Genomic DNA, 22258 nt, shown 5'->3' with positions numbered 1-22258 from the left:
ACAGTATTGCTTCCTTCTAAAAGTTGCAATAAGTGAAGATGCAGAAAAAAAGAACGATATCAACTTTTAGTAAAAATGAGAAAATAAATTCAAACTTCAGCTCAATTCCTATATAAACGTCAGCCTTTTTAAATAAAATGATAAGAAACAAACATGTTCTTTTGGTTTTACACTAAATTCTTAATGAGAAAATATTATATTTTTAAAAGTTATCTTCTTTCCTTCTCCATCTTCCCATTTTCTATTGTTCTCTTTTTAAAACTCTGTCTCCTCCTTCTCCATTTTACCTATCTTCTCAAATTTCTCTCTTTATCTCTCTGTACTTTTCATCTTCCACCGTTCATACTTTTTATTTTAGTCTTCTTCTCTTCTCTTCGTTTTTTGTCTGTTTTCCCTGCTTATCTGCTTTTAATTTTTGTTTCTCATCTCTTTATTTTCTTTATCCTCCTCTTCTTTTTCATCCCTCTTCTTTTCTTCTAGTTTAGCTCCATCTTCCTCTTGTTTCTCTCTCCTCTTTTCTTTCATTTCTTCTCCATCCTCTTCGGTTCTCCATGTTTTTCATTTTCTCAATTATTTTTCATTTGTTCGTATTCCTATCCGTTTAAAAGTTAAACCTTTTCATTAACACAAACTAATATGAAAAACCTGTTTCTTAAAGAAAAAAAATACATCTTTTCACATGAAAGAAGTGCTGGTGAACCTGTAATAACGTCCATCTCTACACGGCGACCATTTTTTTTTTCAACAACGTTTCCCTTTGAAACGTATCCAGAATAATCTCCGAACAAAGCCATTTTTTTTAATATTTCCGCCAGTGTCCGTGTTCAGAGGTTTGACTGTATATTAAAAGACAATTTTCACCAAAAAAAAAAAAAAAAAAATTAAAACACCAGAATTTAAATAAAATTTTCCAAATTATATATAGACATTGTTATGTACGATGCGGTTTACATAATTTTGGCTTACATAAATTTAAAGTTTATGTAATTATATAAATAATTCATAAAGGAGTTGGACAAAAAATATGAAGAAGAGACAGAAGAAGAAGGAAAACAAGAGAAGAAAAAAGGAGAAGAAGATAGAATAATAATAATAATAATAAGAGGATAATATAAAATACATTTTATGTAGTTGGAAGATGAAAATAAGAAAAAAAAAAACGAAGAAGGAACATCATCACTAACACTTGATGCTCCTTCAAGAAATGAACTGCATCCTTATTGAAATCGAACGTCAGAATGGGGAGGAATTCCTTATAGAAATAAATTCTCTCTTGTTAAAATGAGCCGTAAAAATGGTTTTCCAAGTTACTAACCTACTTTTTTAAATAAAATAATGGATAGAACTAAAAAAGCTGTTGAAAAAACAATTTCTCTGATCAAAGTTATAAATGTTTCTTCGAATCTCTAAGGGATTTCATCAAGAAAAATAATAATAAAATAAAGAAATCTGTTGTAGATTTTTGCTGTTTCCTAAAAGCTACTGAAGAATAAGTTGAAAATGATGTTATTTAAGTTAGAAAACTGTAACTTAAATTGAAAATTTCTTGAAATTTGTCAATATGGATCGAATTGAATATGTTGCTGAAGAATAACTTGCGATGCCTTCCACAAGAGTGAATCCACGGCGGATTTGAAGATGTGCTCTTCAATAATGATTTAGAAAGATGTTCCTCAAGCGTATTCTTTTCGATTTTAAGATGCTCTTAAAGTTAAACATGTGAAGATCGAAAAGGAATAAATATTTTTTAATGGAATCCTTTCCAGTAGAAGAGGATTCCTGAAATGGAAATCTTGGAATCCTTTTGAAGATTGAAGAGGGATCTCAAAATCTTATTGGAGAAAAGAGTATTCCTGAAATAGGAATCATAAGTCCTTTTAAAGATTGAAAAAGAATCTGGATAAATGATTTCATTTATTGAAAAGGATATTTAATAAATTGAAGAGTAAATTGAATAATTTCAAGATCCACTTCAATAAAACTGCATATCCATTTACTTACGTGCACTGTATTAGAAAGAAAAGGACAAGAAGATGCTTCTTAAAAACCATAATTGATTCTTCGTAAAAATGTTGGAAAAATGCAGGTGTTATCCAGCATTTTTCCAACATTTCTTAAATAAGAGCACGAAAATCGTGATCTTTTTCAAACAACCCAATTGCTTTTTCTGTAAAAGTGACAAATGTGGAGTGCATTTATCATAAAGAATGACATCAAAATTCTGAATTTTCATGCTTTTCAAGGTAAAAAAAAGCAAAATTTTGTAAAATTTAGAAAATATGAATAAGTTTTCAGATAATAAAATCGATTATTTTAACATTTTAAAGCTTCTTCTTGAACAATTACACACATTTTCAGATAAAAACTTTTAACTAACGAAACCAGTTTTTTTCACTAATTATGCTTCTAAACTATAAAATAATAAAAAATGTATAGGATAATCTTATTTGAGACACTAAACATTATAAAAATAAAAAGTTTTTCCGTCATAAAACAGAGAAAATGTACGAATCTCCTTAAAAAGAAACGCTAACTCTACGAGAAGTAACCAATGAGGAAGAAGGATAAAAAATTAAATTTCTTCAAGAATTCTTTTTTAACAAATTAGAAATAAAGTTAGATTAGTTAAAGCTAATTTTATTGTTTTATTAAATCACTTAAAAGTTTATTTAGTGAGGATAATAAGCACGTAAGTATATAGTTACAGGAAGAATTTCTAAGAGATTTTTCTTTCGGGATAAAAGTAAAATAACATGAAAGGGAATAAAATTCCAAGTAAATTTCTTCTTTAACACGTCCAGATAAGTTTTACACACTCACTAATTGTATAATTTTAGTTTTAATTTAGTTACATCCTCCACTTTCCTCTTCATCTTCTCTCTCAAGTTAAAGTAGTTAGTTACAATTTAAATGATTAAAATGTAAATAATTTAACGAAATTTCATTGGATATTAAAATTATAAAAGTTATTTTTGCTTCTATTCAGGTTTATTTTATAAGTAATTCGTAAATTTACGCTTGAACAAGTTGTCAGCTCTCCAGCATCACCTTCCAGTTTGACCCGAAGTGATGCTGTTGGTTACGTTTTTGGTGATCGATAATCGGGGCGCCATTTTGTTTTTTATTATTTTTAAATATCAAAATTTATATAAAACATCTTTATTTATAAGTTAGATATTTTATTTTATTTAAAATTTTATTTTTTGTTTAATTAATCACGTTTAAAAAATGGCTTCTCAGAAGTACAGCTTTTGACACGATTAACGTCGATTTAAATATAAAATTATTATTAAAATAGCTTTTAATAGTATTTTTAGTTAATTTTCTCACTTTTTAAGCTATTTTTAGCGTATAAATAATTTTATAATTGATTATAAACATAAAATAAAGACAATTTATATAAATTTCCTGTAAAGTGGGCTTCACTGTAAGAATTAGTTAAAATTTAAGTAATTAATAGTATTTTAATAAAATGTTTAAAAATATTGTATCAGAATTAATTTAAATAAAATGCTTAAAATGGTTTTCTTTATTTGATAACATTTCTTCTAATAAAAAGTTAAAAAATCGAAGAAAATAAAGATGACTACGTAAAGTCGGCTTTCCTGCATGATAGATGATGAGTAAAGAGTAAAGGTGAATATTTACGTTTAAGCGTTTAAAAAGTTTAAAATTACCATATAAAATGTTAAAAATTCGTTTATTTTCTTCTATAAAGTATGCTTAAATGTCAAATATTAAATTATAAACGTTTAAAATGTTTAAAATGTATGTAAAACTTCCTTTATCCACAGCATCACTAAAGTGATGTTTTAAACGATAGAAAAGTGAAGAAAAATATCAATAAACGTAAAAATTATTTAATTTTAATAAATTAAAACAAATAATTTTAATATAAAAAATAAAATTTTATTTAATTTTCGAAGTTTTCCGGGTATTTATTTGAAGAAAATATCTTATGTACACAACCGACAACGTTCAATAAACATCGAGAACTCTCGCTTAATGTTGCAGTTTAACCTCAATTTAAATAAAATTTAAAGAATAAATAAATTCTTAAATCATATTCTCAAGAAACTAACACATTTATCCAGTTATTACTTGCTTAATCAATTTATCTTTAAGATTTAACACGACAACTGTCATTTAGCTGTATTTAAATTAGATTTTAAAAGTAAATATATCAAGATTTTCACACAAAAACTTATCAGTTAGTTAAAATAAACTAAAATACAAGCTTTATTTTTCAAATTTATATTTTAAAAGTGCAAAAAATTCAATAAAAAATGGCTGAAACTTCGTTTTCCTTGCATAACAGCTACTATGCAGGAAAGCTTACTATAATGAATTAAATTAAAAATTATGTATAATATATTTTATTATAATGCTTATAAATATTAAAACTTTAACATCTTTGAAACACTTTTTAAATATAATCATCTATTTTATAATTTTAATTAAATTAAATACGTAAAAGTTATGATTAAATGTAAGGTATCGCGGCTTTCCTGCAGAGGTCAGTTGTTATGCAGGAAAGCCAACTTCGAAAATTCATTATTTTTCTAAAAGTATTGATTAAAATATGTTTTAATATAATTAAATTAACTTTATCTTTAAATTTAACATATACTATTATCTAATTATGTATAAAGCTACTTATTATATTACATGTATATATTTTTTATGATAAGTTTTACATTCAAATAAATTTAATTTAAGGAGATATTAAAGTATAATTAGAAATTAAGGTTTAAATTAATGAGAATTTTTTGATTTTTAGCGATAAAATAAGAGAAAATTGAATGCAATTTCCTTCTGCATTTTTGATTTTATAAAAATATTAAAATTTAATAAAAATTTCTAATGATTTTGAAGTAATTTTATAGCAAACAAATGGAATCGTTATTGCAAACTGTTTGAAGGAATTACAATTAATTAAGGGTTTTTAATGGTAAAAATTTTATTAAAATCAGTAAAAAGTATAATTTAGCATCTACGAAATGTAATGTCATAAATATCCAAAAAATTTAATTAATTCTATCAGAAATGCAGTCAAGAAGTAGTTAATGTGAGTATCATTAAGTGTAAAGTTATGCTTAACATTTAGGGAAAAAATGTCATAAAAATTAAAATTACCATAATTATACTCGAATTTACATTTAAAATTTTAATAAATTAACTTTTTAACACACATAGAATATTTAATTTTTTAAATAATTGTATTTATCTAGCGAAAAAAAGACAGCAAATCTATGACTAGCATCATTAAAAAAATAAGAATTTCAGATAAAAATCCTCCTTTAATTAAAAAAATTTAAGGTGTTTTTAAAAAATTTTACCAAAAAATGCAAAAATTTATCCAAAATGACAAGTTAAGAGTCAGTTTTTTATATATATATAAAATTGAAAGTAATGATGATCATATGGGATTGTAAGAGGATGGAGAAGATAGTCGAGAGTTAGTTTAGAGATTAAACAATTAAAAATATGTTGAACTTACCACTTGGATTATTGTCAGCATCACCTCTTAGAGTGGAAGGGGTTGAGAAGTTGGCAACTGTAGCCACACCGAAACCACTTTCACTATGCCATTCCCAATCACAAGGTATCTCAAAATCGCAATCATAACCTAGAACAATGGAGAAATCAAGGAAGAGTATTAAGTAAAAGAGATTCATTTTCCCCTGTTTCTAAACATCCCTATTTTTAAGGCCTTCATCAAAGCTAGGGTATAGAGTAGTACTCGGATGATAACCAGCCTCTAACTGGATTGAAACACGCAAGTCTCGACAGCTGCCCACAGTCCCAGTTGTTGGCTGCTTATCCTGGTTTCTGGGCCTCGGAAATTATAACGTTCTATCCTCTATCCCGTTATCACTAACGGTAAAAAAAATATTAATTTTAATAAACTTATCTGTATCCTTTCACTTATACTTTAGTCAATTTTCTCGCTGTTTCCTACTGGAGAATTGGAGCAATACTTCGATTTTCTACAGGAAAATTGAAGCGCATCCTTCGATTTTGATACATTCGTTAATGTTTTTTAGATAAATATAAATGTTGCAACGTCTGAAAAAACTATTGAAAATTCCCTCGGCGAGGATTTCTTATCTTAAATTGTATTATAAATAAGCGTTGTACACCGAAACTAGTTTTAAAAAAAAGAGGAAGGTCACGTTGACCTCTGAGTATGGATCCGGTAGAACGTGACCCGTCGCAATTAAAATTTGCATAAATTTTTTCCCTCTAGCTGATAAACAGCAGATGTTGGGAGAGGGGACAACTCCACTATTAAAAAAAAAGAAAAAAACATAGAATATACACATAAAAAGTGGAGGTGCACTAATGAGTGTTGCAACTTCACGATTTTTTAATAAATTTCGTAGATTTATCTGGGTCATTTAAGGAAGAGGAAACGAAGTAACGTGATATTGTGCACCGCACGTAATTTTTTGAATGTAAAATCTTATCTTTTTCGGATCAAAACTGCGAGATGCAAGAAGATGCTGCGCAATGATCACGGATGAGTTTCTAGAACTTAATAACTGTTATAGTTTAATTGTTAATCAAGATACGACAAAGATTTTCCTGGATAATGTAGAAGAATGCAGTGGTGTGCAAGGACAGACAACCTTCACTTCGATCAATATATCCCAGGGATGCTAGCAGCTGATGCAGGAAGAGAAACAGTATTGACTACATTGCTAACACTTTCGAGTCTATATCTGCATCATACCCATTGATAACAGTCATAGTTCATTAGTTTATTTAATAAAATACCAAAAAAAGCAAATAAAAATGGCGATTTTGGATTGCAAAACTGCATAATTTTTGCTCATAAAATTTTTGCAAACAATGCAAAATGTATTTAATTTTATTTTTAAATGCAACATTTTGTGTATGGATTTTCTAATGGATTTTAATTTTATTTTTATAATATTAAAGTAAGTATAATTGTTCAGTATTTAAGCTTAAATTCTTTTGATTTTTCTCACATTTTTCTGCATAAATTTCATTTAATTTTTGCATTTAAATCGTAAATTTTGCTCTTCATCTATAAACGCTTCGTTCTTAATTTGCTGCATCTTTCAGTGGAGAAATTTGCTGTAAAAACTCAATTAAATATAGTTTAAATTAAAATATTGGCATAATTTGCATAATATCTGCATAAAATGTGATAAAGTGCATAAAAATTGCAGAAGAATCTGAGAAATTGCATCAAAATCGGAAACGTAATTCATGCTAACTTTTGATAATTTTCGCGTAAAATCTTATAAAGTTTATTAAAATTTGTGGCATATTTTGCAGGATCCTTTAATTTAATTGGTTTGCATCATTTTGAGCTTAATTTTACATGTAAATTGTAATTACTATTAATTAAAGATGCATATACATACGTTACATGTAGCTTTTTTCTATGCTAAAACCGAAGCAAAAATCAATCAAAATATAACTGAAATATAATTAATTTTGCTATAAAAGTTTCTAAGTTTGATACTCTAGCACAATATGTGCAAAAATATCCGAAATATTTTGATTTAAATTCGAAAAAAGTCGTTAAAGATGCACGATAAAAAGGCACTTTTTTGGGAATTTTAAATACTTTCATGGGTGAATTTTTTAAATTAAATTATACTTTCACATAATTTATTACGTTAACGGGGTAGAAAAGATCGAAAAAATGGTTTAAACGCTTAATTCTTTTTGGTATTTTCTAAAGAATTACAGCACACAACTATGCAAAGAAATGATTAATTTTCTATGGCATTTTGCTGTAAAAAAGCAGAAAATTTTAAACTCGCGGGCGTTTTTAAAAAGAAAAAACTCGAATTTTTTATATTTTTCAAGGTTAAAAATCATAACAATTTGATAAACACGCTCTTAAACACACCCAATCAATGTTTAAGTGTGGTGCACTCGCCTATGATAAAGAGATCATTTCCGAACATCTTAACCAACATCCGGATAATTTTTTGTTTATTTTTTTTAATCAAAGGCTCATCACATGACCAAAATGAGGAAACAGGATGATGTTTTTATTACTTTACTCCTAATCTCACAGTTTATATTCTTGAAAATATCATCTTACAACTCACCAAATGCTTGGTATCTTCATAGAAGATCCCTTATCTAGCAACAGGATGTGGCAGGAAAGGTGCTTCACGTATCTAACTAACTAACGCGTGGGGATGTAAAATTTTATTATGTAACACTTGCAGAAATGTAGTTGATTACGTTACAACATTTACAATTTGTTTAATTCCAAACAAATTTACAGAATTAAGTTAAATGTACCGACGTTTAAAGGTTAAATTATTGTTTGAGTTAAATGGTGTTTCCGCTAACTCTCAGAATTTAATTTAAAGTGAAATTATTAAATATTTTCCTAATCGAAATTGTAGAAATTAAGATTTTCCTGTGATTATCGAAGCTGTTAATTGATTCTTTGCTCTAATTATCAAGGGAGCAATCAGTAATTTGGTGTATTAAAATATTGAATTTTCGTCGTTGATCGTCACGAAATTTGCTAAATTTTCGGATTTTGGCAGATACTAGCCCTTTTATAATGTGTTTTTTTAAATGCTATACCTATATTTTAGTGATTTAAACAAAATTGGCACCTTTTCGAAGATATGAAAGATCAAAAAAACTTTGTTTTAGGCCGTAAAGCTTTCAAATTGACCAGTTTCGTTCCATGTTCGAAGCGTTGAGCTTGAATCTACTGATCCTAAGTTCATTTTATAGGCTAATTACTTCTGTTCGGTTCCATTTCTGGAGGTAAAAGCTTCAAAAGTAATTGAGATAATGCGTGGTTCTCACAGCATCCTTATCAAAATAACTGGACTAAGATTGAAGATTCTCAGATCCACAGCATCATTAGAAATGATCTATACAACGCCGTTCGATCTTTAAAGTTTTAAATCAATTTAAAGCTTTCAGCTTGGCTCTAATCTACGCAATCAGAACAAAATGTGAGCTCCAAAAACGGAACATCAAATATTACACGTTTCTTCCATGTTTTTTTTTGGGCTCAAGCACTAAAAACAATACTGGTGATACCTCATCCTCAACATCTTTAGCAGAATTCCTAACAGAATAATCGAAGATTCAGTTTTTCACATTTATAGCAGCATTAGAAACAGCGCGGTTCCGCTTTTAAAAGTTCTAGACTGCTTTATACATTATTTTGTATCCATCTTGAAGGCATTTTGGCACTCAAATTATAAGGTAAAACGTGTGTTTCAGCGTTAATTTAGCGCCAGAATGGGCATATTTTGTGATTAGTAATACGTTATTTCTCTTCTCAGCATCAGTATCTAATTTACTTGCCATCAATCTTATGTTTGGTGCAAGTAAATACAAAAATGATGCAGAATGCCAATGTATATAATTAAATGATCTCCTCCATGGCTCATTAATTTTTGTTATATTAATTTTCATTCTAAGACCAAAAATGTCAGGTAGGAAGAAGATTATCAAAGGATTTTGTTGGTGTATGTCATCAAGATGCAATTATCAAGGGAGCAATTATGATAATTATGATGGAAAATCGGATTATCACCATCAGTATAAGATAAAGTTTCTTAGTTTTGTGTACTTTATAAGCATTTTCCGTTATTTCACTACAATTAAAATGCGTTGAATGCGGATGATGATGAAAATCTGAAGAGATGACCAAAGACTTTGAAATCCTCAGCAGTTGATTGTTAAGATTGATGATGCTGAGGACCTGTCTAGGGATGCTATTCTAAAAATGTTGAATATATTTAAGAATCTGGTGATTTGGTGATGAATTGCAAATCCACAGCATCCCTAACAGCATAAGAACATAAGCGTAACAAGTTCTTCTGAAGATACTGCTGCTGCAGACGAATACACTTTCAAATATGAACCATCATCCCTAACAACGTTCTGTGAAATGCCGAGGATGCTGCTGATGATCCCGAGAATCTGAAACCTTTAATCAGATCTCCACAGCATCATCAGCAACGTAATTAAAGTTCTGCCAAAGATGATGAAGATGCTGAGGATCCAATAGAATTTTTTAGATTCTCAGTATTCATCAGCAACGGAGATATGCTGAGGACGTGAATGATGCTAAAGTAGGAATGAATTGTCTAAAATAATGTTTGCAGATAGAAATATCCGAAGACAAATTGTTGGTATTACAAGTATCTGGGGATGTGATATCTAGGGAAAAATTGTCTGGGGAGGAATGTATTGTGCAAGGAATGTGTGCAGACCGGTAAGATGCCATTCAGGAAAGAACTGTCCAAGAAATGAATTGACGAGAATTAACTTTCTAGAAAGGAATCGACCAGTCATAGCTGACAGTAAGTCACTTTCGATTTATAATGGGGTGATTGGAACATAAAACTGTGCAGAAATATCTTTCTTACGTACAGTACAATTCGAACTTTTTGCTTCAATCGTGTAATTATAAATAATTTTCCCCTTTCTCCCTTTTATCTTCTGGCATCCATCAACGATGTGCTTTCATTTTATTTCTCATTATTTAATCTGTATACGAAGAGTTTCCTTTTTTTAAGATAAGGAAAGAAAAATATTTCTGCATTTTCTTATCGTTCTTTTCGAGAAAAAATTGAAAAAGGAGGAAAAAAATAGAGAAGAAGAAGAAGTAGAAAACGAGAAGGGTAAAGTAAAGATCGAAGGAAAGATGTACTTGAAAAATAAGATGCAAGAAAGGAATTAAGGAAAAGAATAAAGAAAGTATGCGGGAGTAGAAAAGATTTAAAAAAATAGAGGAACAAGAAGGAAGTAAGATAAAAGGATAGAGAAAAAGGTAGGAATAAAGGAAAAGCGTTTAATGAATTTAAAATATGCAGGAACGAGAAAGATAGAAAAAATTAACGGGTAGAAAAGTTTCAGGAAAAGAAAAAGGCATAAAAAAGAGAGTAGAAGGTGTAGAACAGATGCAGAGGTAGAAAAGGTGTAAAAAGTGCAAGAGTGTTTTACTCTTGCCTCTTTGAAAATGAAGAGTAGAATGGTGTAAAAAAGATACGGGAGTAGAAAATGTGTAAAAAATACAGGAGTAGAAAAATATGAAAAGGATGCAGGATCAGAAAGATGTGGAAAAGATGCAGACGTAAAAAAGGTGAAGAGGTGAAGAAAATGAAAAAGTGAGGGAAAACGATAAAACACAAGAAACGAATGAAGAATAACGGTGCAAGAAAAAGGAAAAAATAATAACGACAAAAGCATAGAAGTGAAAAATAAAGATAAAAAGTAATAAAATAATTTTTTCAATCCACAACTAACATTTTCCTCTTGTTTCGTGTATTTTTTCTATTAATAATTTAGCATTAATCCTGAAGTATTTGCTTTTATTTTTTATTTTTTTGCATATTTCTTACTTTCTTCTTCATTATGTAAAGCTCCCTCTTCGCAAAACTCATTTCTTCAAATTTTTTATATGCTTTACATTCTCTTCTTCTCGTCTTTATTTATTTTTCTTTTCATTTACATCTCCTATTTGTTCGTTGCGATGTCCTCAAAAGCCCTCATTTACCTCCTGATTCGATTTTTAATCATTTTTCCTCCCTTTCTCAATTTTCAATCTCTTCGTGATTTATGTCATTTAATTATTTCTTGTCCGTTCGTCTTGTTTACTTCTGACTTTTAATTCGATTCTCCATTTTTCTCTTGTTTTCCCTTCTTATCAACTCATCATCATCGTCATCATCCATCTGTTATTATCCTTCTTTATTTTTCACATATTTTAGAGTATAACGAATATGATAATGAAGAGAAAAGAATGGATGATAAGAAGAGAAGTAACGAATCAGACTTTTAATTTTAATCTTCATCATTACCACTATCGGGTCAGATATTGAACTGCTGTAGTTATCGTTATCTTTTCTCTTCCCCATTGTACCTCATTATTTATTAATATTTATATCCCTCCTATCATCAGCATCATCATGACGAATCATTCTTCTTCTGTAACTTTACATTTCTTTCGTCATCCCTCATTTGCATAAGGGGTTTCTTGTACTCTTTTACAATAAGAATTCATCATCATCCTTGCTCTTATCCTCATCATCTTCACCCGCTTTCCTTGCTTCAAACTCTAAACTTGCCTAGTGTATTTGTTTCCTATACGTCATTTCCTGTCCCCTCCTTAAAGAACGTCACGTGTTATCGTCATGCCCTGAAATCGCTTCGTCACGACAATAAAATTGCCTCCTTCTTCCCCGCAACTGCTTTCCATCCCGGATCTTAATCGATAACTCAATCAAAATGGTGATTATTTGCTAATTCTGAGCTCATTCCCCCATATTTTCCAAGCTAATTTATCAATCGTATCAATTAATTTACTCTTCGGCCTTTAATGGAGTCGAGTAATTAATTGCTCCGTCCATTTTTGCCAACAACTGTCATGGCGCCGTTTCCATTTCCGTTTATAATTGGTTTGGATGGGGAATGGGAAAAAATCTCGTAAATCACGAGAATAAAAACACGTAATTTGCGTTATTAATGACGTATCTAGTCATAAATCGCGCGAGAATCTCATTCGATAGCGTCACGTGACGCACCCGGCAGCTGTTACGTCAATTGTAGCAAGAGCGTCATAACTGATGGCCGTCACGTGACCGAACGATTATTTATTCGGAAATATTGCATTTTACGATTCGAAATTGACGTTGTTTCCTTTTATTTTTATTGATTTATAATAAAAACTTTAAGAAAACGACGAACGAGGAGACATCGACCATTTTCTTAAACAGTAATTGTCTACGTCCTTCGAAAGGTCGTTCGGTTTCCATAGCAACAAACCAAACGGCAACTTCTTAGGTTTAAAACTTTATTTCTTTTATTTTTTTAAATTATGTAACGAATTAATAATGCTGTTTGTTAAAAAATTCGAAATTTATTATATAATTTAATTTAAAAATTAAATGTAATATTTATTATTTACATTTATTTTTTAAAACAAATTTTACTTACTTTACATTTGACGCCATCTAGTGTTAAAATTGTATACTAATCTCAATTTGTAAGACGTATTAAAATAAATTGTCATTTTTTGAATCATAATTTTCTTTCTCATAATTTTAAAATATAAAAAGTATTTAAATTTTCTAGTATTTTTCGTTTTAAACTAGTTTTAGAAACCATTAATTTTATTCTGTTTTAATAAAAACAATAATAACGATTTTCGAAAATAACAGACAGAAAATAATAAAATAATAAATTGAATATATCTGTAACACTTTGACTTAAAATTAATAAAGATAAAACACAAAATTTAAATATTAATACTTAAGCTATTTTAAAAAAAAATTAATTATAAAAATATCACTTAGTTTACACAAGATGGCAGCACAAGATACATTAAGCAGAATAATAGCAAAAAATAAAGTATATTGTTTTGTCAGTAAGTGTATAATTTTAAGCCGATTTAACATGATTTTTCACAATTTATTTTCAGAAATATGTAGGAATAATATCAAATAAGCGCGAAAGTGTGAAGTTTCTCACAAAATCAGATTCCCTAGAGAGTTACGCATCCAATACGACATATTTAGTCCAACTGTAAAAATTTTAATAATTATTCGTTTAATTTAGCATAATTTTAATTAAAAATTTACTTTGTATATTTTATATAATTTAGTTAAAACAATCAAATAGATATTTTATTGTAGGACTTTGAGTTAATAGGACTTAAGTAGAGGACTAAATATGGCGATATGTTACTTGAATGCACGATGGCTTTTTTTTTCCTGGAAATTTTTCACTCTTGCTAATTTTAACTGGAAAAATTTTAAAAGTTTTGTATATTTATTCTTAACCCAACTTTATTTATATTTTAAAAATATCCAAACATTAATAGTTTAAAAAAATATATTTAACACATTTAACACACAGTACTGATGTGGCGCTGATAGAGCTAAATTATAATTTGAATTTGTAAAATGTAGAGGTCGCTTTGCTTCGTTGTAAGGTTTGGGTTCGAAATTGTAATGTAAAAATAGGCTACTTTAAAAAATTCTTTTTTCATTGTACTATTGTATGTGTACTGCCCATTTACTGGACTGTCTATTGTTAATGTACAACTCCTTATAAGATTTCTTTATTATACTGAAATACTGAGACACAAGCGTAAACTTTCACTAAATCACAGGTATGTATATATTAATTTTAGAATTGAAAATCTAAACGAATAAGAAATATAAAAATAAAATAATTATTAGATTAAATTGTATTGAAGACAATAAACCGAAAATGGCGACTGATGATGCGCTTAATGAATGGTATGAATTTTTTAATATAATAAACCAATGGCTTGTGATCGATTTTGTACAACGATTAATTGATTTTCTAAGTTTAGTTCAAGTGTCTAGCATCTAAATTGGGAGCACTTCCCGCTTCCCCTTGGCAGAGCGCCCATATGTTGCATTAAAGGTAATGCAATATGTGGGCACTCTGCCAAGAGAATCAATCCAATCCATTTACTCATAGATAAATTCTTCACAGATTTGGTGTTATAAATAATTAATATTTTTCCATAGTATATTTATTTCTAAAAATACCATACATATTATTAATTAGTTACAATAAAAAAATATGAAAAACAGAGATACGGAACACCAAAGTTTAAAAATCTATCAAATTTGTTTTGTTAGGAGCAACTAAATTACTAAGCATCATTTGTACAAAGCATCAAACATTTTCATTCAATTTAATAAAGCAATAAATTATTTCCAGGAACATTTATTTGTGTTAGACGTATTTTAAAAGAGGACTATCGTTAATCTGAAAAAGGTTTGAGCATCGCCTTTCTAATATGGTAATCATCATTTTGTATGGTAACTGCTTAGCATTACACCTAAAAGGCGCATTGTGTTTGTGTAAACCTAAAGCTGAGAGGTGGTATCCCATCCTCTGAAAACCTATGAAAGCAAGAGCACTCTCTTCAACTCTGTCTAACAGCCATTACACTGCAGATTTTCAAACGGGCAGCATCCTAATTTTCAGTTGAAATCCTGGAGACCGCAAACAATGCAAGCAATTAGACTCGATCCCGGACCTCCAGAGTAGCAAGCCAAAGGTAAGTTGCCACGCCCATCCAGCCAACAAATTAGTAATTACAAAATTAATTTTATTTACAATGAAAAGAGATACAAAGGCCTACATTGTAATAAATACAAGAGAAAGGAACACCACGCTTTCGAAGCAAGGATTCCCAGGTGAATCAGTAAGTCACGAGGTGAATCTTTCAATCAGTAATTCCTGTATACTCTTTTATTCTATGCCATACCCACAGATTAACAATGATATATATCGTAGAAAAGTTATTATATCAATTATTAGAAAAGCAGGTTTAAAACAATAATTAATTATAACTTTTGTATTCTTGTAACATTATTTTCAAATATTTCAATTCAAAACAACTTTAATGATGGAATAATATTTGTAAATTACTTATCAAATAAAGAATACTCAGATTATAACTACAAACTGTTAAGTTACAGTATCTACATTAAGGAAAATTATAATTAATTACAGAAAAGTATAAATTACATTTGTCTTTATTTCATTAGAACGAGTCAACAGCGCAATTTGATACATACCTCTCTAGTACGACGTGGCTGTTCTATTTATTGCATAATTATAGTTATGTATGTAAAGGGCATATAATGGCGATTTATTGTCTGATTATAGCTTTATATATAGGCTAAATGACAATTGTTTGCGAAGAATAAAGGATACGTTTATGGGAAAGCGTGTGGATGAAACAGACATTATGAATTTGTAAAGAATGGATGAATTGAATTGGTGGAATAAGGCAAAACGACACTCGAACGATCTGCTAAGATGGTGTGCCTCCCACAAAAAATTCCTATAAAAATCTTGTCCTTATTTAAGTAGTAGAGACCTGGAGTAAAACTAGTAAAACTCTACGTGCCAAAACGTTGGTCAGGCGCGAACCCTCGACCAACTACCAGTCAATTAAAATACTTTATTAGTTTTATAATGAAAAATTTAGATATAAACTGGAAACTGTATACATGGACATTGCAATTAAAGTATCTTTAATTCAGAGGGATATGTAGCAGTCTAAATGCAATTAAATTTTGTATGTTAAGGTTTCAGAACATACACAAGAGATTTCCGTGGGGGTAAAATTTAGTTTCAAACCCATCACCACGGATATTGAGGCGCTGCGAGAGGAAAAAAGCGGTGTATAAAAAACTACTAACGTAGCGCCACAAGACCCAAAATGGAGAGTTTTAAAAGTCAGTTATTCCAGTAAAAATTTCTTCGTGTCCTGAAATGCCAAGTTTGTTTGTTTGTCATTTTCTGCCCCGTGGACATTAAGAGGTCCTTTCAAATCATATTCTTCGTAGATTCGACCAGGCCAACAATGGAGTGTAGTGTACAATGGTAAGAAGCAGGACCCGACATATCACGGACCCAGAAAAATTCTTAGAATTTCTTGCCCGAATTCTATCCTGGGTCCTTCAGAACAGTAGGTTGACGCCTTAATTTTCGAGCATGGTTGCGTTTAGGCTGTTATATGTGTCTCCAAATAGTGGTAACAAGGAAACTTTAATATTGATTACTCTGTACATTAAATACACCGTTAATAAAGAAAATACTTACTTGTAATTTTTTCAAAATTACAGTTGTTGGTACTGCCGTTATAACTTTTATTACAATTTTCACAGTTATCTGCAATTAAAAGAAAAACGTTTAAAATAAATAAAAAAATAATTTCAACATTTAAAATGAACAAAATCTGATAAATATTTATGTAATAAATTTAGTATTTATTTTAAACGAAAGAGGGCAGCAAAATTCTTTGAAACATATCTATAAATAACTGAGTATCTGATTGGTTAATATATAAAAATAGACTTAAAATGTTTTTAATGACATTTAGTAAGGATTGATTGGATTGATGGGAAGTGACAAAGCAACACATGGGCGATCTACCAGAGGCAGATCCCACCAATAGCCGAGTTGATAAAAACTACCGAACACTGGCCCTGGGTTCGCACCTCGCTGACGGGGCGTTTTCCGGGCTTTATTCACGTTTGCAATGCCTAAATAAAGGCCAGTTTCCCTTAGAAAGTGTTTCCGGCAGGCATCCTCTTTCGGCAGAATGCCGATGTGAAGACAAATAAACCAGGGGGTGCCATCTATAAGGACTTTCTTTGGGAAACTAGCTCCTATTTAGGTTTAGATGTTAGATACGTCAGGAAAACCAGGAACCTTCCATGTGGCCAGCCTATTGGTAAGGTGTGAACCCACTCCTCATCAATGGACTTTATATGGTTTTAACCACAGCCGAATTTGTGGCGAGTTAAGCGAGTTTCTCTTATTATTTTGTATAGGATGACAACAAGGGAAAATTTTTTAATAATACAAATATAAAATGCAATAATAAGTACGAAAAGTTGAACCAAAAATTAGAAATGTTGTTCGTTCTTTAATGAAAATGGCAGAGTCAATATTTTAAATTGTCGACTGTCCAATCAGACGACAGATTTCAAAATAAGAAATGTATCATTTTCGAATGTGCAGTTCAAACACGTGTTTGAACTGCACGAATTCATCGATTTCAATCCTAAATGTTTATAATTAAAAAATTTGCAATTACTGCATTATATATACTACTAGCAGGTAGGCCCGGCGTTGCTCGGGCAAAAGTAACGAAAGCGAAGATTAAGATTATTACGTTACAGTCCAAAAGAGAAAGAGTAATTTCATCAACATACTAAATATTTCTAAAGAAAGGTCGAATTTGAAAATCGAATATATTCTAACATATTATCTTTTTCTTTTTTTCCCCTCAAGCGCCCGTAAATCTTGCACGTCGCTTCCTCTTGTTCTCCATTGTTACTTAACACTTCCATTGTTACTTAACACTTTGGTACTTAAATTTGGTACTACCCTGTGTACCGAATTTCAACTTTCAACTCCTAACCGTTTTAGCGAAGATTAAGATTATTACGTTATAGTCAGTATTACTTTTCACAGAATGCAAGAATTGGGTTCCCCTGTTTCCAGACTAATTAGAGAATTTTTAGGTGGGTCTAAAAATATTTCGATTTTCCGCAAAAACGAAATAAACTGCATCTGCGTCTTGCACGTCACTTTCTCTTAACACTTCCATTGTTATGTAACACTTCCATCGTTGATGGAACTGTTAAGACTTAATCCTGTCCCTCTCTCCCGTGGAGAGGAATTTCGAAAAATCCCTTCTTGGGTACACAGTTAGGGTACGTCACGATAACGCACACTAATCATTTATTTATATAAAGCTAGTTTTTGCAACATGTTTAACATCTAAATAAGGGCAAGCTGCCCATAGAAAGGCCTCGAAAAGCAGCCCATCCGCAGATTGCCATGTGTTTCATTGCCTTGTTCCATCAATCCGATTAGCCAAAAAATCAACAATTTATCAGATTTTTGTCTCTATGCCCTATAGGCACTAAAAGGGGTTTTTAAATCATACCCATCGTGGGCCAGGACCAGAATGAGGGTTGTCGGATGGTGAAAAACGGGGACAGACATATCCACCCTTCAATCTCATTGTGGACCTGGCAGAAATTAAGATAGCAATATAAATCTATGTTTTCTTAGAGAAAAGTTTGGACAGTGTAGCCACTATTTTATGTTAAGAAGTGACGATACTTTAAAGAAAATTACAATTTTATTTGATTTTAGACGTGTTTACCTTGAAGTTCTTCAGTATCTTCAGCAGTTTGGCAATAGAGTTCTTCAAGTTTATTCTTACAAGCAATGCAATCATCTGTGTATAAAATTAGAAAGAAAATAATTATATAATTTAATTTAATCTTTTAACATATAAAGTTAGAAATAATCTCATAGCATAAATATTATTCTTCACAAAATTTATGTATTAAGCCCTTAAATTTTTGTAATCATTTTCAATTATTTAAATGTTGTTAAATGTAATTCCATATGAGTTTTTCTGAAAAACATTTGACGCAATTTTTATATCAAGTAATTTAGAAAAGTGTTTTTAAAGTTCTATTGAAATTACTCAACATAATTTCTTATATTTGTCACTTAAGATGATCCTAATTGTAAGGTATGGAATCGCCAAGACGCGCGATTCCCACCTGTTTGTTATAACGAACTTTCATAACGGAAAAGTCGTTAGGATCGGCCGGTAGAAACGACCGTTAGGAACTTCCGTGGGAAGAACCGTTAAGTTTCAAATCGTCGACCATCGGACGATTGGCCGGCGGGAAGTGACCGTTGGCGGCCGTTGCGGGAACATTCAAATTTGATTGGAGCAGGGTTCGAACGCCGTCGACTATTTAAGCTCGGATCGAGCTCGTATCGGGAGTTCGGATCGGCTGGCATCGGATCGGAGGTGATCGGATCGGATCGGATCAAGGGAGATCGTCGTTATCGAGGTGCTAACTAACTCTCTCGTTGGAAGTTACGTGTTTGTGTACGAACTTGTTCCTGACTCGGAGGTTTTGTTAATTACAAGTCTGTTTGTTCGTAAGGAGTTCTTTCGACGAATTTGTACGGGAATAGTCGGTTGTTGTTCAGACTAGGGTCTGTGCATATTTAATTGTAACTCTAATTTGGATTACTTTGTACATTTACTGTAAATATAAAATTTGTGTTTCAAACCGACTGAGTGGTTATTTTGAACATTACTCTAATGGTCTTAAGAGGAGAGCTTTTTAGCAAATTAGTCTTGATCAAAACGAGATAAATTTTTAAAAAGTATAAATTATTTATTATTTTTTTTTGTACGTTTAACAAAATATATTATTCGTGCATTTTTACACTATAATTACAGATAAATCAGTAGCGATGGTTCCATTAGAAGCTTCCATTGTATCTTCCAACTGCAATTATGTAAGATTCTGTTATGCAATTTTGCAATTTAGGACTACAAACAATCAAAAAATAAAAAAATAATACTGAAATATGACAATAGCAAGTTAATTTAAGTAAGAACCTGGTAAGCATTTCTTCAAACAATAAGTTTTTAAACCACAAATCCAATATCCAAGATAGGTATTCCATGTTTTGGAATACAATATCTTTTTTAAATTTAATTAAACTTGGTTGGAAAAGTAAATATAAATCGAGATTTCTTCTCATTTACTCTTCATCAACCAATCATCATCAAGAAACTCATTTCTTTTTTTAATTTATAGCTTTATAAAATGATATAATGCACTTCTGAATACATTGCTTCGAGATCGAATATGGCGGTATTGTATGGTAGGTAAACAGTATTTTATTTTTTTCCTTATTGTTAATGTCTTATTTATATGCATTTCTTGCTTATATATTATTTGAATTTCTGTTATATATATTTTCCTGCTACCCACGTGATAAAAGAATAAAATTGTATTATTTTATATAACAAAATGTGGATGTGGATTATCATTAATGTGATCGATTTAGAAATTTCTTATTCTAATTTATCGCAAAAATCATTAATTTCCTGAATAAATTTATTTCAGAAGCTCGCTTTGATACTTTAAAGTAATTACAAGTTCTTATCTCTCTTACCAACTGCTCTTAATAATTAATTTTTACAAAAGAATCATTATTATAACTGCATTCATTTATCTTATTTTAATATTTGTATTTATAATAACCACAAGTAACTCACTAATTGCCATCCAACTTAAAATATTTTCAGAATAACAAATACAGTAGCTGGCTCTTCTAGTTCTCCTTTATGCCGTGTGAAAGCTCTGTCGTCTATGGAACAGTCCACTTGTTTTAGGTTGATTAATAGTTATTTTTCCTTCATTATTATTACAGTAGAACATCGATTATCCGACTTAATTGGGGACTGGGGTTGGTCGGATAACTGAAAAGTCGGATAACCGAAAAGTATGGAAAAATACATTATTATAGTGTATTAGGCCTGGTTTAAATACTAGCCTCCCTTTCATGGTCGAGCCAGTGCTGTCAGCTAAACATGCAAAAATTTAACAAAAATAATATTAAAGTAGCCAAGACATAACCAAATATTGTAGCGACACATCATTAGCGGACATTTGAATTTGCCGACTAGAACGCGGTCGGTTAACCGATAAGTCGGTTAATCGGAGGTCGGATAATCGATGCTCTACTGTATTTCAATTTGATTCAATGAAGGTAGAAAAACACTTGGAAGTGAAGTAAGAAACATAAAACGTTAAATGTCATAACTCCCTGAAAAGAAATGAAATATTCTAAGTACAACAGCGCCAGTACACAGCTTAAAGGAAAACTTGGTTCAAACAGTTCCAGTTCCAGTTCCACTTCTGGAACTATTCCGCTAGATCGGTTCCTTCAAACTGTTTACCTGTTGAACCACACGGTTCCTCGAAACCGTTTTGTTCCGTCGTAATTGCATACTTTATTGGACAAACAGTTCCTCCTCGGTTATACATGTATGAAACGGAATATTTGTGTCTCTCTATTCAAGCCTTTTTTCACCAATTTTTGCATACTTATTTTGTAACACTCAGGAAATATAGACTACCATAAAACCTGGTTTCCCCGCCCTTCTCCTGATTTCATCTCCCTTATTAACTCCTAAACCGTTTGTCCGATCTTCACCAAATTTTTTGTATGTATTCTCTGGATCCCGAGAAAAATATAAACTACCATGAAATTTGGACACCCACTCTTTCACTGGCTTGAACTTGACACAACTTTAGGCTGAAATAGCCAAACTTTTAATTTTTGCTCGAGAAATATCTGATGGTTACTAATAACAAGTAATAATTATGAACTTTAATAAAAGTAGAGAATTCTGAAATATTTTTATAAATTTAAAACACTATTTTTTTTATTTTTGGTTACTTCAGCACGATGAAGTGCAAATGATTAGACACAAGGCGGTTTTTTTACATTATTTATTCTTTGGTCAATACGCGTTACCAATGATTAAATAATGTAAAAATCCGCCTCGTGTCTAATTAGTCGCATTTCATCTTGCTGAAGAAACAAAGAAAACAACAGGAAAAAACTAACTATGCTCCTAAAATCTCATGAAACATTTTCATTTCGAATTCAAGTACAGATAAAGAGTTTACTGTTTCTGTATTCATTAAAGTACATAATAAAGTATGCGTTGGTAACTGTCTCGACACTCCATATGGAACGATTCTTAGTAGTTCCGAGTCTGTAACTGTTCTTTTGGAACTATCCATCTCTAGTTGGTAGCGCCCTGCATGTTACCATTGTTCTTAATTCATTTATTTTAAGTAAACTAGCAATATTCTCAACT

At 30.5% G+C, this 22258-nt stretch overlaps 1 protein-coding gene across 2 annotated transcripts in view; it reads right to left on the bottom strand.

Annotated features, from left to right (window-relative positions):
• LOC136970744 (tyrosine-protein kinase receptor-like) overlaps positions 1–22258 on the bottom strand; it is an 89011-nt gene that overhangs the window by 36776 nt on the left and 29977 nt on the right. For both annotated transcript variants that reach the window (XM_067265196.1, XM_067265195.1), the window contains exons 2-4: positions 18710–18784; positions 16630–16698; positions 5501–5629 (exon numbers count right to left, since the gene is read on the bottom strand). In XM_067265196.1, coding sequence (XP_067121297.1) covers positions 5501–5629; positions 16630–16698; positions 18710–18784 — 273 coding nt within the window. The remainder of the gene's footprint in view (positions 1–5500; positions 5630–16629; positions 16699–18709; positions 18785–22258) is intronic.

This window comes from Centruroides vittatus, unplaced genomic scaffold (assembly GCF_030686945.1).
Source record: "Centruroides vittatus isolate TY-2023 unplaced genomic scaffold, ASM3068694v2 contig_2156, whole genome shotgun sequence".
Taxonomy (NCBI): Eukaryota; Metazoa; Arthropoda; class Arachnida; order Scorpiones; family Buthidae; genus Centruroides; species Centruroides vittatus.
Note: the sequence above shows the minus strand (reverse complement) of the source record. Positions and strands in the feature narration are given on the sequence as shown.